The 26,349-nt window shown below is 38.7% G+C and overlaps 2 protein-coding genes across 2 annotated transcripts in view; both read right to left on the reverse strand.

Moving 5' to 3' along the window:
* The window catches only part of cep170ba (centrosomal protein 170Ba), a 32,602-nt gene extending 30,507 nt beyond the window's left edge, over window positions 1-2,095 (reverse strand). The window contains exon 1 of the mRNA XM_052145506.1: window positions 1,835-2,095. The gene's annotated coding sequence lies outside the window, so the exon portion shown is untranslated. The remainder of the gene's footprint in view (window positions 1-1,834) is intronic.
* Window positions 2,096-7,938: 5,843 nt separating this feature from the next.
* The window catches only part of akt1 (v-akt murine thymoma viral oncogene homolog 1), a 71,045-nt gene continuing 52,634 nt past the window's right edge, over window positions 7,939-26,349 (reverse strand). Inside the window, exons 8-14 of the mRNA XM_052145487.1 lie at window positions 24,934-25,002; window positions 23,413-23,538; window positions 20,827-20,955; window positions 13,172-13,386; window positions 11,788-11,875; window positions 11,582-11,684; window positions 7,939-8,766 (exon numbers count right to left, since the gene is read on the reverse strand). Of these exons, the coding sequence (XP_052001447.1) occupies window positions 8,687-8,766; window positions 11,582-11,684; window positions 11,788-11,875; window positions 13,172-13,386; window positions 20,827-20,955; window positions 23,413-23,538; window positions 24,934-25,002 (810 nt within the window). The 3' untranslated portion in view covers window positions 7,939-8,686. The remainder of the gene's footprint in view (window positions 8,767-11,581; window positions 11,685-11,787; window positions 11,876-13,171; window positions 13,387-20,826; window positions 20,956-23,412; window positions 23,539-24,933; window positions 25,003-26,349) is intronic.

Here is a 26,349-nt window from a genome sequence, read left to right on the forward strand (position 1 = left end):
TGAGTGAGTGAGAGAGAGTGAGAGAGTGAGTGAGTGAGCGAGAGAGTGAGTGAGTGAGTGAGTGAGAGAGAGAGAGAGAGAGAGAGAGAGAGAGAGTGAGTGAGCAAGAGTGAGTGAGTGAGAGTGAGAGAGAGAGAGTGAGTGAGCAATGTGTGAATTGTTTTCCATGTAAACATTCGCTAGATGGATGTCTTTTGACAACTGCGTCACGTTTCACTGTGTTAGCATCTCTCGCGTTAGCGCTGCATTTTTAGACGCGTGTCGATAAAAATAACTTCTTCCACTGTTAATAACGTGTCTCGAGACACGTGCATTTTGCTTTATTAGTGCAAAAACTTGTCTGTCTGAACGCTTACTGGAAGAAATGCTTTAGCTAATAGTTACACGAACGCTACTCGTACTCGAGAAAATAAATAAACGCTAATCTCAAAGTCAACAGAATTGAACGCTTTGGTGTTGTTTTTTCAACAAATAAAATCCACTATCGGTCGACCTTAATTGATATTGCAATTTTGAGAAATGTTTTCCCTTATTCGCACATTTTACATGGGAAAAATTGTGTTTCTTTATTCACTATTTATAAATCATAGTAGTACTCCTTCGGTACTGACTCTAATTTTCGTTGATTTTACGTCTATTTTATTTAAAACACTAAAATCTTATTTAATGTTATGGTAATGAGAATCATCATTGACAACTATAGGAATAGTTAAAGTAAAACATCTGAATGTGTTACGCTAATGAGAATTGTGGGTAAAATGTACTTAAAGGTGCTGGAAATGTATGAAAATGTTTTGTAATATATTAATGAAATAACAGCAAATAAAAATATGTGTCACTATCGGCCCGTCAATCATTTTGCACATTCTCATAGTATTGCAGTTGCTGCAAATTATTTAGTCTTAATGGCATTTTTATGCCATGTTGTTCATAACATTGTCAGTAGAGGGCGCTATTTTGCTGCAGTTGTTTTTGACAACGGCTTCTGCTCGATATTGGTTTCAATAAAGCTCATTTGGTATCTTTGGGGTGCGGGTTTTGGTTCCTAAAGTGGTCCAAATGTGGGTTTATGCTATAAAGGAGATGTTATGAAATTATCGAGGCTTTATTCAAACAAATAGGTCAAAGGGTCAAAGGTGAGAGATCACACTAATTTGGTCTGAACAAAGTTCAAGAAAAGGTTATTGGGTAAAGTAAATGCCATCTGTGAGAAACTACAGGTCAAACTTCATTAAATGATCTAAGACTGATTCCAATCCTCTAATAATAATAATAATAATAATAATCCTATTATAAACGTGATTTATAATCCATTAAATTCACTTTTGTTTATATAGAATTGTTCTAGAGTCTATACAATATTAAACACAATTATAACAGAAGTAACTACAATTAAATTACTGAAACCTTAAAGTAATCCCTTACTTTTTTCAAAGGAAGAAAGTAATTTAATTACAGTAATTAATTAGTAATGCATTACACTCAGCACTGATTATAAAAACTTCCCAGTTCACAAACCCCATCCTGATTTGTAATCCATATGGAAGAGGAACATGACATCACAGGCAAAGTTTCCTTTTCCTGTGCCACCTATGCAACATGACAACACTAAATCAACCAAAATGTATCACTTTACTAACACGAAAACACACGAGACTGGTACAAAACACACAATAAACAAACAGAACTAACAGCACGCGACACAAACAAACATTAAACGTGCTCAAACGGACGCACAATGTTGCCAATACCCCCAAGAGCGTCTCTTTTAAACTCAAGTTTAAACTTGGGTGTTATGACGGTGGTCGAGGACCTCCGACAGGTAAATACACACCTTGAAGGTGGAACGCGCTCCCGACGGCTGAAGCTCCACAGGAAGTGAGCGCGAGACTATCCCGACATTCCCGAACACGTCCGAGCGCGTGAACATACAGTTTAACAGTTAAACACGCGCTTTAACGCGTCTTGACCGGCCGATGTAAGAAATCCAGTGTTTGAAAGCATGTATGTTGAGTTCGGTGCTGTTATTCCCGGTGCGAAACAGACATTTATCCGCTTGTCTCGGAGCCGTGTGAATGTGCGTGTCAGAGTCCGTGGTGACGTCACAGCCACTGGAACAGGGTCGTGTCTAGAAGGGAACCCCTCGGTTGCATAAAGTCTCGCGAGAGCCGCGTTGAACGTTAACACACTGTGTTTTTAGTGTTTATTTAGAGTCCTACAGAAATAATATCCCTAAAACTAGGCCTAACATTAACCCTACCACTAAATCTACTACTAAATCGAACCTTGGTAACAGACTCTCGCGAGATTTAGGCTGACAGGGGTTACCTTCGAGACACAGCCCCGCAGCAGCGCCTCCACCTGAAGCTGAAGCCAGAAAAACAAGATCTGCACTAAACACCTTTAATTACTGCACCACAATGGAAAACATCGAGTAGCTTTACATCTATGTAAATATACTGTTGTTGAAGAAAATATAGGAGAAATGGCTAAACCAGTTGTTGAGTGCTTTACAATATAGATAATTTTTTTTTAGAAATGAGTTATCCTGATGTACAACGATACAAAACGTATTTAGACACTTAAGTCAGGATTACAATGTATATTTGTTTTGCGTAAAATGGCAAAATATAAACATGAGTGTCATTTATTTTAAAGAAAGAAAGCGCAAGCTCGCTTTCAAGCAAAACATTTGACAAAAGGTGGGTTTGAACTGATTAAACAACAATGATATACCCTATTGTTGAAAATTAATAATAATAAAAAAGTATTGTGACAATTTGAGGGGAACTGATGTCACGGGTCATAATCAAAATATTGTGACAAACATGTCCCTTGACTTTTCAGTGATCAAAAAGATTTCAAATAGCCAAGAATTGTATAAACTAACCTTTTAATAAATAATATGAAATGGTTTGATGGCACTATATAATGCCACACATTTTTAGAAAACATTTTTTAATTTGTCCATTGCTCGAAAAAAACCCATGTCCCCTTCTGATTCACCACTTTTATGACATTTACAGTTGCATATTCGGGATACACCGATACGAACGTTTTTGGCCGTAACAGATTTTATCCAAAAATACAGGCCGATAACAATACTGATATATTGCCAATTAGCTTATTTAGTTTTATTTTGGAATGCTTAAAAAATTTACAAAAGTTCTAACAATAAATAGTTTCCATTGAACATTGAATATGTTGAACTCATTCAAAAAAGAGCCACAATGAAAGACACAAACAAGATAAAAAAATACCAAAAACATTTATAAATACGCTAACATGATGAAAGGCTAATTTGTACTTCTAAAACAGCTTTTCATTTCTGTTTTTGCAGTTTAAAATGCAGCTTTAGGATTAGTATTCACACAAAGTCATGTCGTGATTTCAATCTTAATTCAATCAATCAGGCAGAATCAATGATATCATACTGATATCTCTGTAGATGGTTTTCCTCATCATGTAGCTTATCAGTGCCATTTTCACAACTGTCACGTCTGTTCATGAGGGAAATTTTTATTGAGATATAAATGATTTAATGATATGATTATTGTTTTAGTCTAATCAGTGGTGTAACTTTTTGTGATGACATCATCTTAGAAAATATATTTTAAAGGAGTTTGCACTGGTGTAGCAACTGCTGCTTCATTCGTAAAATAAAACAACACAATAAAAAACAACTGTCAATTTGTCCTTTATTAATACACTTCAGTCAGGCTTAAAATGTATATTTGTTTTTGTGTAATATGGCAAAATATCAAAACAAGTGTAATTATTTTATTTTAATCACATGCGCACTTTTCAAGCAAAATATTTGGCAAAACGAGATGCATAATAGATATATAGTGTTGAAAATTAATACAAAAATATATATATTGTGACACTGACTTAATAAATCACCTAAAAATTACCAGTTGATTAAGTCATTGAGCAAAAAACGGCTCCGAAAATTGTCTCTGCACTAGTTTTAAGATTTAATTGTAAAATGTTAAGCAAAATTACATTATTAAAAAATACTAATATATATATATATTTTTTACTTTATTAAAAATTATTAAATTATTAAATTGAAAAGTGTAAATCTTCTTATTTAAAAAATATTTACGTTCAACCTGAACTTTAACCTTAAGTCCCCAGAGTGTCGCCTTGACGGAAGTATGCGATTTCCCGCCAAATCCGTCCCGACACCTCTAAACAATAAATCATTATTATAGGGTTCCCACAGTGAATCGGTTTAAGGCGGATTGTTGACGTACTTGCTCATTGATTACATTTGGTTCATTTCTAACAAAGAAATCGCACATAGTGTAGCTTTAAAAAGATCTACAATAATTAAAATGGACTGTAAAAAGCTCTGACACTAGAGTCAATCGATACTAGCGAGTTATAGTCATTGTGACTAAAGATATGGCTGTGAAATTAACAAGTTTCCTTATTATTTACTCATAGTGTCCGCTAGATGACGCCACAAACCTTAGAGAGAGAGAGAGAGAGAGAGAGAGAGAGAGAGAGAGACATGGTTACCCAGAGAAGAAAGGGTGTGTGCTCACTGTACGACAGGTGAGGCCCAAAATTTAAAGAGACAAAGGACATTTAAATGGATAAATTAACAAACAGCATAGACACATTTATAACCATGACAGAACAAGAACAAATGAACATAATACTTGGAGAGGGACACACAGCAGCACTGGCTGAAGATGTTTTAACGTGTCACAGTCTGAGAGACAGCGGGTGAATCTGTGTTATGTGTTTTACCCCCGTGTGTCACCCCAATGTTCACCACAGTGACCCTCAGTGTATTTGTGTATATTAATTTATGTGTCAGTATATGTCAGTTCTCTTAAACACTGTGATCTTCACCAGTTCTGTTTTGTATTTATTTTTATTATTTATTTGTTAAATTGTTCGACTAAATTGAATTATAGATGTAGTTCTGTCTTTGTATTTCTAGTGCTTTGGCAATATTGTACTGATTACACTCATGCAAATAAAGCTACTTTGAATTGAATTGAGAGAGAGACACACAGAGAGAGAGAGAGAGAGAGAGAGAGACAGACAGACACAGAGAGAGAGAGACAGACAGACACAGAGAGAGAGAGACAGAGAGAGAGAGACAGACAGACACAGAGAGAGAGAGAGAGAGAGAGAGACAGACAGACACAGAGAGAGAGAGAGAGAGAGAGAGAGAGACACAGAGGTTATCTCAGGATAACTGCACACTCACATTCGGCCTAACCAAATTATACACAAAGAAAATGAAAAAGACATTAAACAGAAACACACAGTCACCCCGTGTCCTAACCTGACAACAAACAACACGTGATAAAAGGTATATTTTCTATGCCCAGCCTTATTTTAATTTATGTTTTTTGAACCGGTGCCAATTCACACGAGTTTAGGTGCGTACACACTGCCAGCGACATCGCGCACGACAGCGACTCAATACCATTCATTTTCAATGCGAGCACAGCGACTTCCGGCGACACGAGCTGTTGCGACCGTTGGCGCTAGATGTGGGCGTGTCCAGCGACGCGACAAAGTTGAGAAAAGTTCAACTTTGGAGCGACTAACGGAAGCGACGGGAGAGATGATCCTTCTCTCTCTCTCTCTCTCGCTCAGCTCCTGCAGTAACGGAAAGATGGATGAAAGGCTAATTCTTGCTGTTAGCAATTTCCCAGTGCTCTATGATATGTCTCTTCCCACGTACAAGGACATTTTTAAGAAAAATACTGCGTGGAAAGGTGTATCTGAGATCGCGGGGATTTTATGGACCCAGACAGACCGGCATTTGCATTTTCGCCGCAGATAAACCGCCGCTATGGCAAACAGCACGCCTTGTTTCTCGTTCATCTTTGATATAAAGCATTTTATGTACTGATTCCATTTATATTTAGTCTTTTCCCTCCAAAATGTTTGTTTTTAGCGCCAAGAAAAGAGATTTGCTGTCAACAGCAATGGAATGACATCCGTGAATGTCATTTATAAACGTTACTAGGCAACCAGTAGCGGGAACACCCACTAGCGACTTAACCGCCAGCCACTGGTGACCTGCAGCGACAAAGTCGCTGGTAATGTGTACGCAGCTTTAGTCGCTGCAGGTTGCTGGACACGCCCACATCTGGTTGCCAACGGTCACGACAGGTCGCCAGCGATCGCTAGAATGAATGTCACTACTGGTTAGGATAAAAACTCAATAGAAAATATACCTTTAATCACGTCTCGTTTGCCGTCAGGTTAGGACTGTGGTGTTCTGTAGCTCCTCCTCTGAATACTCCGAAAATAAGGCTGGGCATAGAAATGCATCAGTTGTTCGACTACAAACTCTTCAGTCATGTTTAGTAAGTTCTGTTCGCTGTGTTGTGTTCTGTTGTCTCTATCGCTGTGGAGGACCTGATACTAGATAAAACGAGTTGTCTCTTGAACGCTCACTTCTTTCTGTTGAATCGTGTATTGTGAAATTGATATATTTTGCAACCTTGCAGCCTGTCATGTGCGCGGAGTGGTTGTTCAGTTTCCTCGGGGTGGTGTTCTACACAACGGCCAGCTGTGAGGGTTTGTTAGCAACATCTGGACCACAGACTCGACCATCTGCTTCAGGCTAGAGGAGAAATATTACAACACATCTGACCGACCGCACCTGAAACACCAGCAGGTCTGTTATTCTCCCGCATCATCGCTGCTTGTGTGAGATACAGTGAAATAATCAATAACTGACGCAGACTGTGTAACCAAAACTTTATTTGATAAATTCAATGAAAAAAAAAAACAGCTGAACAACCGTGTATACAAATCTTATATTATTTGTATCCTAAAGCTGTATTCTTTAGTATTTGTGTTAAAAAATGACAACAAACATTTTAGATAAAAAAGTCAAATATCTCCCCATGTATAAAAGATAACAGGACGGTACGAAAGAGCATAATTCATTGAAACATCATGTTATAAAAAAACTAAAATGTAGAAGTTGTTCTGCATATAAGGTCATAAAGTGAAAATGAAGGGAAAGCCTTTACATTCATTTCTGTTAGCTGACTAACATTTGTGTGGTGATAATTACACATGATATAAACAATGATCAGAACAATTATGATCATATTTGTGCTGGTACTAAATACGATCGCAACTGTTTCTTGGTATTTACACAGATTCAGTCGACAGATGTGTAGAAAACACTTATAATGTGCAGATGAAATGTAATTAATTAAGATTTGCGTGGTGTGGCACGAGGAATGCATTTAACCTGCATTTATATGGTCGCTTGGACTCGTAACTAAAGTTAGGTACATAAAAAAAAAATTTTAAGTAAAAAAAAGCAAGTTCAATTAAATAAAACATTTAATAAAATAAAAAAAATAGAAACAAATAAAATAAAATTGAATTAAATAAAAAATGTAAAGAAAAAAATTAATAAAATAAAATTGAATTAAATAAAAAAATGTAAAGAAAAAAATAAATAAAATAAAATTGAATTAAAAAAGTAAAGAAAAATAGAAAAAATTTAATTAAATAAAATGTAAAAAAAAATTAAAGAAAATTGAATTAAATAAAAAATGTAAATAAAAAAATTGAAAAAATAAAATTAAAGAAAATTGAAATAAATAAAAAATTGAAAAAATATTACAATTAAATTTATTACAAAAAAAGAAAAAAATGTGAAAAAAATACAAATAAAATAAAACATTTAATAAAATAAAGAGAATAGAAAAAATTCAATAAAATTGAATTAAATAAAAAATGTAAAGAAAAAAATAAATAAAATAAAATTGAATAAAAAAATGTAAAGAAAAAAATAAAATACAATTGAATTAAATAAAAAAATACCAAAAAAAAAATGTAAATAAAAAAATGTAAATAAAAAAAATAAAAAATTAAAATGTAATCATATAAAATAAAATGTTTAATTTAAATTCATATATATATATTTTTCTAGGACCATTAAGATTTTTGGAATTGACATTATTTTCATAACAATTAAGCACATTTCTCTCAAAATCGTCATTACTGTAAAGTGTTCATACGTTTTAATTTGGAGTTTTCTGTAATTGTATTTTTCTCGATGATGATTCTCAGTACTGTAATAAAATGTTATTTACACCAGCATAAATTAAAGACAGTACGACAAATACTACCATAATGTATAAATAGCATTGTTTTTTCACATAATAGAAAAATGACTCATAAAACGTATGTCACAAACTCTTAATGGTTCTAAAAAAAGCGAAATATCTTTCATAAACTGGCATGTCCTTAACACGCAGATTCACCCCCTAAGTATTGCACATTCAATGCAAAGGCAATATAGAGCAATATACAATAGGTAACCTGGGGGGGGCATTGCATTAGTTATTAGAGTCTCAATACTCAGACTAATGAAGTCGAGTAAAGAATTAATCGAGTTGTTCTTTTACTGCTTTTAATGTTCCCTCTCAAATCCTTTAGAAAAATGATACAAATCAAAGGCCACAGAAGCAATGAGAATGTTTTTATCCATTAGCAGAAGGTACAGATGTGTAAAGGTCAAACCAGAGGTCAGAAAGTGCAGACCGGTGCAGTGTTGTTTAACACAGAGTTTCAGGATTTCTCTGTGAATGTTTGACCATCATTGATGGTCACTGTAAAAGAGAAACGTCTTCGTCAAGAGAGGTTGAAGACGGACCAGAGGCAGATCTCGTTGAAGGTTTCATGCGGTTCCACTGGCAGAGTAAGAGAACTGAGGGAAGTGTGGCCTCCGTTCACTATCAATCGACTCCATACTGTCACCTGGGAGGAAAAAGACATGAGGCGACTATAAATAATACACTTGCTTATGAGAAGTGTTAGGCCACGCCCACACTGATATGCGTTAGATTGAAAACGCATCGATTTGGATACGTTTACGTCTCTCATCCACACTAAAACGGCGTTTCTTCCACGAAACACGAACACGCTCTCCGTAACCGCATACTTTAGAAAGTGATGACAGTAGACTAACAGTCATTGTAATCAGAATACAAGCATCTGAAATGTAGTCCCCTACACTACCTTTTTAACTAATAAATTACATTACACCCTTCACTGCTGAGAAGCAGGGACTAAAAATTAAAGGTTTTTTATTTCGGTTCATTCAGAGCAGAAACTGTATTTTTTGGATCCGGTTCCAGCGTTCCGGTTTCTGCGTTCCGCCCGGTTGGAACAAAATTGTTCTTTTTTTAAAATGGCAGTACCAGTTGCAATTACAATACTTAAATCAATTAATAGCCAATATCTCTCTCCTACATGCATGCACACGCTACTCGGACATGATTGGACACATTATTTTATTTTAAACGTAATAATGATTTGATTATTTAATTTTTATTATTTGTTTTGCTATTATAGATCTTAAGACTTTTTACCTCAATATTTTTGTCTTGTATCTGGATTACACGTTCATGTATACTTAGTAATTATAACACTGTATATAGTCTAATGGTGCGTTCAAATACCACGCGAAGCGAGCGTTTCGCGCTGCGCGATTACATATAAAGTCAACGCAGAGATGCGAATAGACGTGGATGAAGTGAATGACATGACTCGAACATGCAAAAACGCTTCATTCGTGTATTCGCACGAGTTGAAATTTTTCAAAATGGATGAAAGAATTGTAGCGGTGTGTGGGCACCCGGAATTGTATGACACAACGTCATACATGTACAGAGACCGGACGAAAAAAGACGAAATGAAAAGATGAAAATATGCGCGACTACTTGATTCCAGCTATTGGTTGAACTTTACTATGAACCAAGTCGTAGAAGCCCCGCCTCCTGTCCTTTTCCGGAAGAGAAACGGGAATACTCGCGGGTAAACGTTACTCACACGAACGTGAGTTTAAACACACATTTATAATCCAACAGTCAAATTCGTGCAAGGGGAAAATGTTCTTTGCCTTGTATGTGAACGCGCGTGCATCAAGGCAAAGAAATGTGTGATGCAGCACATGCACAGGAAGTGATGTAATTCTGAAAATTTACTGTAATAAAAATGATCGGAATGAAATGATCCGGTTATTCACCGGTTACTAACATTTAAAAATAACGTTTTCACGCCGTATTTCGGTTCATTCGGAGCAGAAACTGTATTTTTTGGATCCGGTTCCAGCGTTCCGGTTTCTGCGTTCCGCCCGGTTGGAACAAAATTGTTCTTTTTTTAAAATGACAGTACCAGTTGCAATTACAATACTTAAATCAATTAATAGCCAATATCTCTCTCCTACATGCATGCACACGCTACTCGGACATGATTGGACACATTATTTTATTTTAAACGTAATAATGATTTGATTATTTAATTTTTATTATTTGTTTTGCTATTATAGATCTTAAGACTTTTTACCTCAATATTTTTGTCTTCTATCTGGATTACACGTTCACGTATACTTAGTAATTATAACACTGTATATAGTCTAATGGTGCGTTCAAATACCACGCGAAGCGAGCATTTCGCGCTGCGCGATTACATATAAAGTCAACGCAGAGATGCGAATAGACGTGGATGAAGTGAATGACATGACTCGAACATGCAAAAACGCTTCATTCGTGTATTCGCACGAGTTGAAATTTTTCAAAATGGATGAAAGAATTGTAGCGGTGTGTTGGCACCCGGAATTGTATGACACAACGTCATACATGTACAGAGACCGGACGAAAAAAGACGAAATGAAAAGATGAAAATATGCGCGACTACTTGATTCCAGCTACTGGTTGAACTTTACTATGAACCAAGTCGTAGAAGCCCCGCCTCCTGTCCTTTTCCGGAAGAGAAACGGGAATACTCGCGGGTAAACGTTACTCACACGAACGTGAGTTTAAACACACATTTATAATCCAACAGTCAAATTCGTGCAAGGGGAAAATGTTCTTTGCCTTGTATGTGAACGCGCGTGCATCAAGGCAAAGAAATGTGTGATGCAGCACATGCACAGGAAGTGATGTAATTCCGAAAATTTACTGTAATAAAAATTATCGGAATTAAATGACCCGGTTATTCACCGGTTACTAACATTTAAAAATAACGTTTTCAAGCCGGAACAATTAAAAGGGACGTTCTGCAAAAAATTTCGGTTTTTGCTCCTTGGAACGTTTTCAGCCCCTGTTAAAGAGTGTAAACACTGGGGGAATTTACTAAGGAGCGCCGGTTATTTGCATGAGCCATTTGCACCGGTTTAGTGCCCGATTCAATGAAGGAATTATGCAGATCAGATCAAAATCGTCGTTGAACGCAATTGAGCGCTAGGCCTATATAGCGGATGACACAGCAAAACAACCCCATCTGACACACTTTGCCGGGACTGTACAGCATCACTGTGATCCAGACAGTCTACAATGAGACTAATTTACATAGAAAGGAGGCGTGTTTGCGTGGAAAGGAATGACGATGACTTCATTTAAATACTGAAGAAGCGGCGCAATTTCAGTGTCGCTTGCGCCAGCTAAAGCTAGATTGCGTGTGGTTAGTGAATCAAACACGGGTTTATGCGCTGAAAAACCACGTGACAAAGTGCTGCAACTGTTTAGTGATTCGCTGGGGTTAAAGGTGAATGTGTTTGTGACTGCAGTACCTTGTCCTGGTGGTGTGATGGTGATGGTTTGTCCTGTGAACTCTTCATCAAAATATCTGGTGTCGATTTCTGACGTCACCTGAGGCTTGAACGGAGGAATCAACTGACAGAGAGAGAACGTTTAACAACCCTGAACAACCATTTAAAAGGATAAAAACAGAAAATCATCTCATAAGTTTCTCAATCATGCTTGGAGATGTTATTACCTTCTTCTCATAAACGTCTTGCCACACAATCCCAGTGAAGAATTTGTGCTGCATGATCTCTTTAGCATCATCAGGGCCGCCGCCTAACCTACAAACACAAAACACACCTTCACATAATCAGCTTTTCATTATTGGCCACTAATACAACTCCACATTCCAGCTGAACTTTTCCATTCTGACGAGGTTTTCGAACAGGGAATTTTGTTTGAATCACATAAATGATGATGAAAGCCAAGATATTACTGAGTAATCCAATATTGTGCAGAGGGGGCTTAAAAAGAGAATTTCAGCTTTTGATTTTGGAGCAAAACTACAGATGAAAACAATAACCTTAGAAAGGTGTCAGTGTCATTATTTTATTTTTACACACAGATTGGAAGGTCTTTGCTTAAATTCAGTTCCCTACTTCACCTCTTGTTGCATTATATGCCAATGGTGCGAGTCCAAATATGAAAAAAAGTTTTTTTTTGTTTTATTTTTTCGCTGTTTTTCCAAAGTTTGAGTGTCTATAAATCCAGAAGTGTTTAAGATATCTTGATATCCTTTTATATTATGGTTCAGAATAAACTTTCCTTTTTCTATCTTAATTTTTAAAGTCCTACATGGTTCAATCCCAGACATATGGGGCTCTCAATGTGGCACAATCTGTCAATTTGACCTATTTTCAAAGGTTGAAAACCAAATATGGGACACATGATATTAAGCTAGTTTTCCTTGTCCAACAAAACAAAGTTCTGAAGTATAAATAAGGTCAAAATTAGAAATGTACCTTTCTTTTGTTGTATTATATGCCAATGGTGTGAGTCCAAAAGTGGGAGAAATAAACAACAACAAAAAACATTTTTGTGCTGTTTTTCCAAAGTTTGAGTGTTTATAAATCCAGAAGTGTTTAAGATATCTTGATATCCTTTTAGGTTCTGGTTCAGAACAAATTTTCCTTCTTGTGTCTTAATTTTTTAGGTCCTACATGGTTAAATCCCAGAGATACAGGGCTCTCAATGTGGCACAATCTGTAAATTTGACCTATTTTCAATGGTTGAAAACCAAACATGGGACACATGGTATGAGGCTTGTTTTTCTTGTCCAACAAAACGTTGTGTACGCAATGGTAATGAAGTTGTAAAATTGTATATAACTTTACACAGAAAAGGTTAGTAAGTGATTTTACCACACTAAAATCATGTTAACTCTTTTGGCTATAATTCTGAATATGTTTATGGATTGGCCCCATTGTCTTCCATTGTTACCCAGATGCTTGCTTTTTTAAAAGAATCAATATAATGCCACAAATGCTGTAGATTGAGCTTTACTTGTATTGAACCCAGAATGTTCCTTTAATCGCACGAGTAGTATGATAGTGTGCTATTCCAAACATGAAACCAACCGTTGCTTTGGGTCTTTCTTGAGCAGGCCGGATAGCAGGGATCTGCCCTCGGGAGCGAGTGTGCGAGGGAAACGGATGTCTTCCATGAGGATGAGTTCAAACAAACGCTCGTGATCCTGGTTGTAGAACGGCAGCCGACCGCACATCATCTCATACATCACCACACCTAGACCCCACCAGTCCACCGCACGGCCGTAATCATTGTCCTCCAGCACCTGCGGAAACAAACACATAGATATAAACCCACAGATTGAACTGAACATTCGATTTCACTGGACTAGAGTAGCTTTAACACATAACAAATCCACATTAGGCACATTACTTTTAATAAATAAAATTACATTTATTAGTTACATTTAATTTTCTAGCAGTCAAAATGTTCAAGGTAAATACAAAGTAAAAAATAAAGTACAAAAATCTAAAGGTTGCCGTTCAATACAACAGAACGCACATTTTGACATGTTTGTACTGCATTTAATAGAACATCCTAAACTCATATTATGCAATTATATTATGTTGGGCCATTCCATGGAAATGTTAACCACATCAATTAAAAATAAAGTTACCAAAGGATTAAAACACCCTTTTAAACTCTATAGTGGTGTAATGACACATGACCGCTAGAGGGCGCCGCTTAGCTCACACAATGCTGACTGAAGCGCTGAATGAAGTCATTTTTCAACGCAGTCTTTCAAGCTTTTTTAATCGCGCAAGAACTTAATGAGATTTCAATCTGAACTCAATCAATCCCGCAGGATTTTTCCTAATTAGTGCGAGAACGAGAAAGAATAAAAACGAAATATGACACGTTCTTTGGAGTTTAAACCCTTTAACAAGGGCGTAGGTTTGGCTTGAACTTAGGGGGGGTGTTGCAACATGAAGCAATTACATGTTTCCATTGATCATGGTATAAATATGGGGGGGGTGTTGTACTTGCTTGTTTTGATTATTGGGGGTGGGGGGTGGGGGGGTTATAGGGCACTCATAGACTCATAGGAAATAGTGAATGAGTGAACAAGTGAGCGATTTCTGACACAGCTCGAGAGTTTTTATTTTATTTTAATCATTTAACATATACACACATTTATTTTTATGGGGTTACTAACTACTAATGGCTGTCGATTGAGCTTAACTTGTACTTAACCCAGAATATTTCTTGACTGGTTACAGATCTGAGCTGTAAAGTCAAAGGTAGTTTGGGTAGGTTTAACCCCAAGGGTACCCCTGCTTTTGTAGTACAAATGTCCATTATTCATTTTGTTGCTGTAGTTTAAATGGTACAGCATGGCACTGGCAATACTCAGGAAAAGGGTTCAATTCCCAAGGAACACAAAACTGATAAAACGTATACTTGGACTGCTTTGCATATTGTTAAAGGCACTGTAATAGTGTGCTGGGGGTGTTAATTGTACACTGCATGTGTGTTTGTGACCCTGACCGTAGGGTGGCAGAGTGTTCGTGTGGTTGTGTATGCAGCTCCATGTGAGTGTTACTGTATTCCCGTTGCGGGTCAAAGGGGGGGGAGAGTGACTCAGTCCATTCGGTCGGTGGTAAGGTGAAGCCACGAGCTGCTTGAATTACAGACCGCTGTCTATTTCCAGTGCCGCTGTAGTGTTACTTACAGAAAGAGAGAGACAGCTGGCTCTGCAGCTGCCCCATATATGTAGAAGAAGAGCACAGCTGTGAAGCTGCCAGGAACCCAGGAGCCAACGCAGAGCCCTCGCCAACGTCAGCACGACTGCGCTGGGCGTACACGGTTACACCAGTGCCCAGATCCATCAGAGAGCAAGAGGCGCTGAGATACGCCCGAGGACGCTTTGTGTAAACAGCAGTAAACTGACACATGAACGTGCATATTGAGCCTATTATTACAGAGACGCCTCTAAAGTGTACACTGTACATATAACACCCATTTCACCACCCACTAAGATAAATCCACGTAAAACCAGCCTTAACTACCCTCCCTAGCAACCGGGCCAATTTGGTTGCCCCATGTGACTCTACCCTCCCTAGCAACCGGGCCAATCTGGTTGCCCCATGTGACTCTACCCTCCCTAGCAACCAGGCCAATTTGGTTGCCCCATGTGACTCTACCCTCCCTAGCAACCAGGCCAATTTGGTTGCCCCATGTGACTCTACCCTCCCTAGCAACTGGGCCAATTTGGTTACTCCATGTGACTCTACCCTCCCTAGCAACCGGGACAATTTGGTTGCCTCATGTGACTCTACCCTCCCTAGCAACAAGGACAATTTGGTTGCCCCATGTGACTCTACCCTCCCTAGCAACCGGGACAATTTGGTTGCTTAGGAGACCTTGATGGTGTCACTCAGGATGCCCTGGATTCGAAACTAGTACTATCAATGTCATTTGTTTAAGTAGTGGGGACAAAAGTAAGTCCATTGTTAAAAGCAGTAAAACATGAAATAGAAAGTAACTTATCTCGTCCTCGTGATCGCTATAATGTGGTTCTTGCTCTCGGTGGGGCGTGTGGTGAGTTGTGCGTGGATGCCGCGGGGAATAGCGTGAAGCCTCCACATGCGCTACGTCTCCGTGGCAACGCACTCAACAAGGCACGTGATAAATGGTAAATGGTCTGCACTTATACAGCACCTTTTTAAGCCTTAATGGTATTCAAAGCGCTTTACACTGTGACTCATTCACACACTCATACACACCAATGGCGGCAGAGCTGCTATGCAAGGTGCTAGCCTGCCATTGGGAGCAACTTGGGGTTCAGTGTCTTGCCCAAGAACACTTCGGCATGTGGAGTCATGTGGGCCAGGATAAGAACCACCAACCCGTTGAAACTGATTATTGCCGTGGCGGCTTTTCCCGTAATATTTGATCTGTCCCTGTTTGCTTACAGGAATATAAATAAAATTAAAAAACGATGAGTGGACAAAGGTGTCTGAAATTGTTGGTGTGCCATGAAGTGGATATTATGGTTTATATAATAATATATTTATGAGGATATACGCTACTTGTAATATGTCGTCAATAAAGATACCGGTCGACTATGTCTGGATGTTTTGTGGCCCCTTTAAATATAGTTCACAAAACCAAGCATTCTCAACGAATGTTGCCGCCTATTTCAAATACGTCAGAGCGTCCACGAATTTTCGATTTCGATTGAGAGTACCTATAGTACTAAATCATCTCCATTTATAGACAGTTTGTCTCACTGTGGACAGATGAATATCTAACGGCCACTTATAGTGAGAGTACCTATAGTACTAAATCATCTCCATTTATAGACAGTTTGTCTAACTGTGGACAGATGAATATCTAACGGCCACTTCTAGAGAGAGTACCTATAGTACTAAATCATCTCCATTTATAGACAGTTTGTCTCACTGTGGACAGATGAATATCTAACGGCCACTTCTACAGAGAGTACCTATAGTACTAAATCATCTCCATTTATAGACAGTTTGTCTAACTGTGTACAGATGAATATCTAATGGCCACTTCTAGAGAGAGTACCTATAGTACTAAATCATCTCCATTTATAGACAGTTTGTCTCACTGTGGACAGATGAATATCTAATGGCCACTTCTAGAGAGAGTACCTATAGTACTAAATCATCTCCATTTATAGACAGTTTGTCTACCTGTGGACAGATGAATATCTAACGGCCACTTCTAGTGAGAGTACCTATAGTACTTAATCATCTCCATTTATAGACAGTTTGTCTAACTGTGGACAGATGAATATCTAATGACCACTTCTATTGAGAGTACCTATAGTACTAAATCATCTCCATTTATAGACAGTTTGTCTCACTGTGGACAGATGAATATCTAAACTCTTCAAGGTAACTTTGTAACCCTTTCCAGCATGAAAGCAACAATTATTGATTGTAGGTCTCTAAGATCTCTTGTTTGTGAGGCATGGTCCACGTCAGCAGATGCTTCTTGTGAATAGCAAACTCAAAATGTTTGAGTGCTTTTTATAAGTCAAAGTAGCTCTAACCCGCACCTACAATCTCGTTTCATTAACTGGATGCCACGTTTGCTAACTCCTGACTTTAATTAGCTTTTGTTGACTTCATTGGGCTAGGGGTTCACATACTTTTTCCCATCCTACCCTGTGAATGTTTGAATGATGTAATCAATATCCTTTGTGTGTTATTGTGTGTTATTAGTTAAAAGAGACTGCGTTTGTTAATTAATGTAACTTAGACGAAGATCAAACTTTTTTCAATTTTAAGACAGATTTATACATAAATGCATTAATTCCAAAGGGTTCACATATTTTTAATTGCCACTGTAAATAGTGTTACGTATGCTTTATCTTGCAATGTTTATTGTATTTGTCTTACGAATCAATAAAATTGGTTTTATTGCTCACCGATTTCACTTTTCTCACTCGCTCTCCCTGTCGGAATATTTCCAGAAGTAACAGCATTCCAGAGCTCCACACACACAACAAGGTCATTGTTTACAACGGAACAACCTGTAACACGGCCCAGGCTCAACTCCAGAGAGGCCACCCCGTCTCTATGGCAACAGCCCCTGAAGCCTCTTGTGCCAGGGCCTTGGTCATGCCAACATGGGGATTGATTTGAAGTTGCAGTGAGGATGTGGGGTGAGGTGACGGATAGGTGACACGGTTCTGGAGTTCTCACATTAGGGTTTTCCGGATGGGAATAATTCTGTCATTTACTCATGACACCCTCATGACCTGTATGTACATCAATCATTACATCAGTTCATTTCTGAATGATAATAAAGTGCAAAAAAAGTAAAAGCGCAAACATGATGTTTAGAATAGAAGCCTTTATTATGGTCACACATTATACATACATGTTTTTGCATATATAGAGTTAAATAATTTTTTGGGGTCAGAGTGCAGAGACACCAGGGACACCAGGCGCCCACGGCACGCCATGAGTACGGGAGACCTGGCTCAGTGTGGACGAACCGCTCGGGTTCGCCTTGGGCGGGGGGATGCCCGCCCCGGCCTCTGCCTTTTTCCGCTCGTTCCATCCGGGCTTCTCGCCTTTCGGCAATGATCCTTCAGCAGGTTCACCTACGGAAACCTTGTTACGACTTTTACTTCCTCTAGATAGTCAAGTTTGATCGTCTTCTCGGCGCTCCGCCAAGGCCCGCGAGGAGCCCCGGCGGGGCCGATCCGAGGACCTCCCTAAACCATCCAATCGGTAGTAGCGACGGACAGTGTACAAAGGGCAGGGACTTCAACGCAAGCTTATGACCCGTGCTTACTGGGAATTCCTAGTTGATGGGAAATAGTTGCAATCCCCAGTCCCGATCCTGAGGGGGGTTCAGCGGGCAAACCGCGCCTCTCAGCACAGGGTAGACACACGCTGATCCACCCATCGTGGCGCGCGTGCAGCCCCGGACCTCTAAGGGCATCACAGACCTGTTATTGAGCACAACATTGTTTCAAAATGTGAAGAAAAATAAAGTCGGTTGTATTCTAGAGGAAGTAGAGCCTCTAAGCTTTCAAACGATACCTATTGTGTGTTGGTCAAGACTGTAGGTATCAATATTTTGATAATCTATTTTTTATTTTCCTCAAAGGCCCGTCTGAGCATCAAGGGTTAAAAGCTGACTGATGTTAATATATCGATGTCTCAAAAACGTATTGATAAAATAACCTGCCGATCAATAATCAATATTCTATGACTAGCATTAAAACTACAAGCCCAATGTGGTCACACGGGTGTTTAACCACAAATCTCAAAATGTTTTAGACCTTGTCCCGTTTTAACCCATTTGCCAAAAGCACATCTTAATATAAGGTGTAAACAGGGCCCAAGAGAAACATTATCATTTGTTATTATTTATAATAAATAAATCAATTTATGTGAATAGCGTCAAACCTCTCCATTTAATCTCAATGCTGTTGAGGAGAATCAACTGAGATGTAGGAGATCTCATTTGTGATTCTTTTCATTTGGACACACACGAACACGCTCACAGCGTCCACTAGAGGGCAGAGTAAAGCTCTGAGCAGGTCTTGTTATCACATGCTAACATGCAGACGTGTTGGGCAGCTGCGGGCGTCAGCTGGAGGGCTGGTGGCCGTTCTGCTTCAGCGAGACGGAAGCTCACGTGTCCCGAGGCTTTGCAAACCCCTTTCCCAGTGAATTCCAACATGGTGGGGTAAAAACAACGAGCCCACAACTGTGTCAACATGAGCTGCTCCTTACCCAAAAACATTCCTCACACACACACACTCACACACACACTCTCACACACACTCTCACACACACTCTCACACACACTCTCACACACACTCTCACACACACTCACACACACACACACACACACACACACTCACACACACTCTCACACACACTCTCACACACACTCTCACACACACTCTCACACACACACACACTCTCACACACACACACGCTCGCTCACACACACACACACACACTCACACACACACACACTCACACACACTCTCACACACTCACTCACTCACACACACAAACACACACACACTATCACACACACACACACTCTCACACACTCACTCACACACACACACACACACACACACAATGCCCTCTCATCTTACCCTTCAACGGACACCTGTCATACCTGCACGCCATAGCGATGTCTCTAGTGCCCGATTACACGTCTTTCTGTCTACAAGGAAGTTCTTAAATGGTTCTTAGTTTCAGCAGAGAACCCAGTTTTATCTGTATTGGATTCCTGTAGACTGATTAAGTTCTTGATGTTTCATAATTGGTTCTTTAGTTCAGGTTTCTGACATATAATGAAATAATATACAGTCACATGCTTGCCACAGAACGAACGAGAGGCTACGTCATCCTCTGTCATCTCCTTCAGACACACAGGCGTGCACACAAAGGCAACACACACTACTGATGCTTGATTTTCATATAGTGTGTCCAATAGTATCCATCCGCAGAGCCAGATCACTGTGTCGAGTGTCTGTGAACTCTCAAATGACCGTTTTCACCGTTGCAGCTCGGAGATTTCAGTTCGTGAGTCGCAGGAAGCTTGATATGTCGAACCCTTCACAAACAGGAAGTACTTCAAAGATATTTCAAAATAAAAGTCCCGCTGAAATAAGAGCTCTATTCAGCTGATTGCGTGAAATTGAAGACATTACATTACAAAATAGAAAAATATTACTACTATATAAAAGTGTAATATTCAAAGCAGTCACAATAATACTCATAGAAACTATAAAATAATATTAAACGGTTATATTATTAGTATTGTTATCTGTACGCAATATCACAAAAGCAAGTGTGCTGAATATCAGTATAATAATGTAAAGCTCTGTTCTGCATCTTTTCTTTTTTTTTTTTACCAGAAATAATATATATATTATTGTTGAAATATTATTATTGGCTCTACATTGTTGAAAATTATAAAATTGTATGTATTTATTTAAATAGTTTAGCAGCTTATACTTCAAATCGGCATGTGTTATGATGTCAAATACTTTCATTTTGTGATATTTACATTTACCTTTATGCATTTGGCTGACACTTTTATACATTGTATCAGTTTGTGTTCCCTGGGAATCGAACCCATGATCTTGGTGTTGCAATCGCATTTGATCTGTGTGATCATGATCATGAGATTGTAGGTTCATTGAGGAGGACGGAATAATTTTGGTACAATTTGCATCTGGTTCTCTCACCTCAGGCGCCAGATACTCTGGAGTACCACAGAACGTCTTCATGGTGGCTCCATCAGTGATTCCCTCCTTACACAAGCCGAAATCTGTGATCTTTATGTGGCCGTCTTTATCCAGCATCAGGTTCTCCAGCTGAAAGAGACACAATGAGACATTTTAGTTCAACTGATCATCTAATAACAGCTTTTGTCCATTGTACTCTTGGTTCCAGAAATATTTGTCCCATTCGGAGTCCCAATCTATACACTGAACTATTTATAAATCCAATACGGTTGGATTCAAATCAAACTGAATGGTTAAAATTGCTCCTGCGCTCAGTAATGAGAGGCGCGGGCACATTGGGGGTTTAATATCAGCTCGTCGTCTCTCTGGAGCGGCTCACAGTCACCTGGCAGCTGCGGCGGCTCACACGTGGCCAGAAGCTCCAGAAAACAGTCAGCACAAACACACTTGTAATGCTACACCTGCAGAAATACACCAACCTGAGCGGACCGAGAGCTCAGCACAAAGTGAGACACAGAGGAGGAAGCAGAAAGCAGAATGTGTGTGATGAACTACAAGTATCTTCTGGACGGTCATTGAGCGCATGCGTCTTACTTACAACTTCAAACTTTAAAGATATGATGAACTTCAGACTCTGAAATAGGATTGGATGATTTGTTGCATGCGGCAAACATCTATTGGACCCCATTTTATATCAAGAGTGGCAGTTGTAGTTAAAGTTTCAAGATGGCTTCAGCTAGCCGACAGAGGGATAAAGAGGAGCCAGAGTCGCCAGTTTGAGAGAAAGAGAGAGATGCACGCAGCCGAGTATCGTGTGCATTCTGCGTTAGGCCGGCATTAAAGAAACTTAATAAAGGCGGAGCTTATTATAAACTATTTATTTTACCATGTCTACATCCCTGTTCATTTATTATTCAATTTAACACTCGCTACATAAGGGGTCTGTTTAAATAAGAATATCGAAGTGGGCGAGTTTTCTTATTTTATTCTCAAAACATTACCCGCTCCAGGCGGCTGGGGAGTCGCTTCCCTCCTCCCCTTACAGACGGCAATCTTCTTTCGACCCCTCCGCATTTCTGGGGGATGGCAGGGCACTCCACCTTCCCTGGCAGCGGCTCCAGCGGTCTTCTTTCGACCCCTTCGCATTTCTGGGGGACGGCAGGGCACTCCACCGTCCCTGGCAGCGGCTCCAGCGGTCTTCTTTCGACCCCTCCGCGTTTCTGGGGGACGGCAGAGCACTCCACCGTCCCTGGCAGCGGCTCCAGCGGTCTTCTTTCGACCCCTCCGCATTTCTGGGGGATGGCAGGGCACTCCACCGTCCCTGGCAGCGGCTCCAGCGGTCTTCTTTCTACCCCTCCGTGTTTCTGGGGGACGGCAGGGCACTCCACCGTCCCTGGCAGCGGCTCCAGTGGTCTTCTTTCGACCCCTTCGCATTTCTGGGGGACGGCAGGGCACTCCACCATCCCTGGCAGCGGCTTCAGCGGTCTTCTTTCGACCCCTCCGCGTTTCTGGGGGATGGCAGGGCACTCCTCCGCCCTGGCAGCGGCTCCAGCGGTCTTCTTTAGACCCCTTCGCTTTTCTGGGGGACGGCAGGGCACTCCACCATCCCTGGCAGCGGCTCCAGCGGTCTTCTTTCGACCTCTCCGTGTTTCTGGGGGATGGCAGGGCACTCCACCGTCCCTGGCAGAGGCTCCAGCGGTCTTCTTTCGACCCCTTTGCATTTCTGGGGGATGGCAGGGCACTCCACCGTCCCTGGCAGCAGCTTCAGCGGTCTTCTTTCGACCCCTCCACGTTTCTGGGGGATGGCAGGGCACTCCACTGTCCCTGGCAGCGGCTCCAGCGGTCTTCTTTCGACCCCTTCGCATTTCTGGGGGATGGCAGGGCACTCCACTGTCCCTGGCAGCGGCTCCAGCGGTCTTCTTTCGACCCCTTCGCTTTTCTGGGGGACGGCAGGGCACTCAACCGCCCCTGGCAGCGGCTCCAGCAGTCTTCTTTCGACCCCTTCGCATTTCTGGGGGACGGCAGGGCACTCAACCGCCCCTGGCAGCGGCTCCATCGCTGCAGTGTCAAGGAATCCGCAACGGGCATTCCTCCTTCTTCCCGGGATTCGGCACCAATGTAAAGCAGGTTAAGGGAAAGGAGGCGAGAACCGGCTTGACCGTATAAATAATAGTTTAATAATAAACTGAATGGAAAACACACAAACATAAACACACAGAGCAGCTGCCAGCCATTCTCTCTCTCAAACCGTCGCCACCGGCCGCCTTTATCCCTTGTGTGCCCCCATCAGGCTGATTGGGGAACGGCCCCTCCCTCCTCCACTCTACAGTTACATTAACAAACAAGAGCGAGGGGACTTCAACATCTTTAAACCGCACAAATAAATAATACACATACATATTTGTCTCTCGCTTGCTTTTGCTCGTGTGTCAATGATGCCGAGATCTACTTTTATATTAATTTCATCACTGATAAGGTTCAGTGGTGTTACTAAATAACTAGGAAGCATTTTCTGCCCAAACCCATGTAACCCGCCAAACTGCTCTTATAAAACACAGTTTCATGTGACTAAGATGACCTCCTGACCTTCAGGTCTCTGTAGACCACGTTTCTCTCTGAATGCAGGTAATCCAGCGCAGACACGATCTCAGCCCCGTAAAACCGTGCTCGGTCCTCTGAGAACACTCGATCCCGGGACAAATGGAAGAAAAGCTACAGGAGAATAAACACAGGAACATTCAACATATTAACCCTTTAAGCTCGGGTGGGCCCGCAAGTACACCGTACAGTCTTGACCAACACACAATAGGTGTCGTTTGACAATTTAGAAGCTATTCTTTCCAATGCATGTAAACATTAAGACCAAAATTTGCAGATAAATCAGACATGTCCCGTTTTGATCATTTATTTAAAAAATGTTACATATTATTGTAAACAGTAAAAACATCAAACTGATCAAATATTCATGTGTCATATGTTGTTGGAAAGCTCTTAAAGAGTAAAATACAACCAGGCTATTTGTTTTACTCGCACACAAAAATGTAGCGAGTAATAGCTAAATATATGTCTTTTACAATTATGTTGGAGTTGCTGATATGCTCCGTTTTCGCTTATAACTACACCAAAAATAATCAGAACATTACCGTTAATTAGAGTCTGTGATTATCTTTCAAACGAGTCCACACACAAGATAATCAGATGTATAGATCATTAGATAATCCACATGAAGCACAATGTTACATATGACCACCAGGAGATGGCGCCAAATACACGACACAGACTGAATGACGACTCAAATGACACAGAATGAAATTCATCAAATATCCATGTGTCATATGTCGTTGGAAAGCTCTCAAAGAGTAAAATACAACCAGTATATTTGTTTTACTCGCACACAAAAATATAGCGAGTTATGGCTAAATATATATCTTTGACAATAATGTTGATGTTGCTTATATGCCGCGTTTTCGCTTATAACTTCACAAAACAGAAACCCAAACACAAAATAATCAGATGTATAGATCATTAGATAATCCACATGAAGCACAATGTTACATATGACCACCAGGAGATGGCGCCAAATACACGACACAGACTCAATGATGACTCAAATAACACAGAATGAAACTCATTCTGTGAAATCTCATGACTAAAATCATGTCTGCATGCTATGCAAACCTTTAGTCATTGTTGTGTTTGCATGTGTAATTAGTTCTTATGTACAATTAATATCTTTTATTTGTTTGGAGATGTTTTTCGACACTATGATCAATTATATTTGTAATGTTGTAACTTTTGATCGCTTTGTCGCATTGACACAACATTATATTCTCAGATACAGTTGACATGATTGAGAACAAAGCAAAAGCACGTTTTCGGGGCCACCTTATTAACACCCACAGATATTTAATGTCAAATCAGAAAAATAAGAAAAAAGTACATTTATAGCTAAAATAATTTTGGAGGGATTTTTCAGCAATTTACAATTATGTCTCAATGTATCATAATCAATATTATTACAAAATGTGAAAGTTGTCTTTACAATGTACACTCGACCCGAGCTTAAAGGGTTAAATTATAGTTCAGCCTGTGATGCTCCGGACTCACCTCTCCTCCGTTGGCATACTCCATGACGAAACACAAACGGTCGTGGGTTTGGAACGAGTATTTTAGAGCCTAAAAATGGAAATAATTCAAAGACATCCAAATGACAAAGTATTACATAACATAAGAGTTATGACACGCATTCATGACCATTAACTGCATTTATACATCGACATCAGCGCAGTAGTAAAATTGCAGAGAGCAGAACTGCAACATAAATAATACCTATATTTCACACACCTGGCCTATATATCACCTATACCTATAATTATTTATTTATTTTTTAACATTAGTAAATGCATTAGGCTTCATGAACGAGATACGTTTACAGTATTAATGACTCTATTTTAAATATAATTGGTCATTATTAGTTCATAATGTATTAGCTAATGTTAACACATTTAACGTAAAGTTTAAAAAACTATTAGTATGTTGCAATTAACATTAACTAAGATTAAGTGGTGTAAAATGATTGCTCATTGTTAGTGCATGTTAACAAATGCAACCTTATTTAAAGTGTTAATATCAATATTTCTATAATTAACGGCTTCCTAAAAACATATTCAAGGAAAGAAAAATATATAACATCAATATCAAGGTTTGGGTTTCAGAGGGTTAATTGTAATCAGAGAGAGGACAGAAAATGATCATAAAAAACAATATTAAAATTCATATAAGAAACCTTGTCAAACATTATATGTGGACTTCAGAGAAACAATTAAAAGCAACAAAAGTCTAGATTCAGTCTTTTTAATTTATCAAAAATGAAAAGGTCTCATTTTTATATTATTATTTATTTATTTATATATATATATATATATATATATATATATATATATATATATATATATATATATATATATATATATAATTACAAATTTATAATAAAAAATTGAAATATATATAATAGTTTATAAAATATGAAATATGTATAAATACAACTTAAATAATAATGTTAATATGTATATTTTTCTAAATTATTATTTATTTATATATATATAAAATTAAAAATGTATAATAAAAAATTAGACATATTTATAATAGTTTATAAAATATGAAATATGTATAAATACAACTTAAATAATAATGTTAATATGTATATTTTTCTAAATTATTATTTATTTATATATATATAAAATTAAAAATGTATAATAAAAAATTAGAAATATTTATAATAGTTTATAAAATATGAAATATGTATAAATATAACTTAAATAATAATGTTTATATGTATATTTTTCTAAATTATTATTATTTATATATATATATATATATATATATATATATATATATATATATACACACAATTAAAAATGTATAATTTTTTTTAAATATATATAATAGTTTATAAAATATGAAATATGTAATATATATTATATATATTTCTAATTTCTGGAAATTATTCTGCCATTAATAGTG

Source organism: Xyrauchen texanus, chromosome 16, assembly GCF_025860055.1.
Source record: "Xyrauchen texanus isolate HMW12.3.18 chromosome 16, RBS_HiC_50CHRs, whole genome shotgun sequence".
NCBI lineage: Eukaryota > Metazoa > Chordata > Actinopteri > Cypriniformes > Catostomidae > Xyrauchen > Xyrauchen texanus.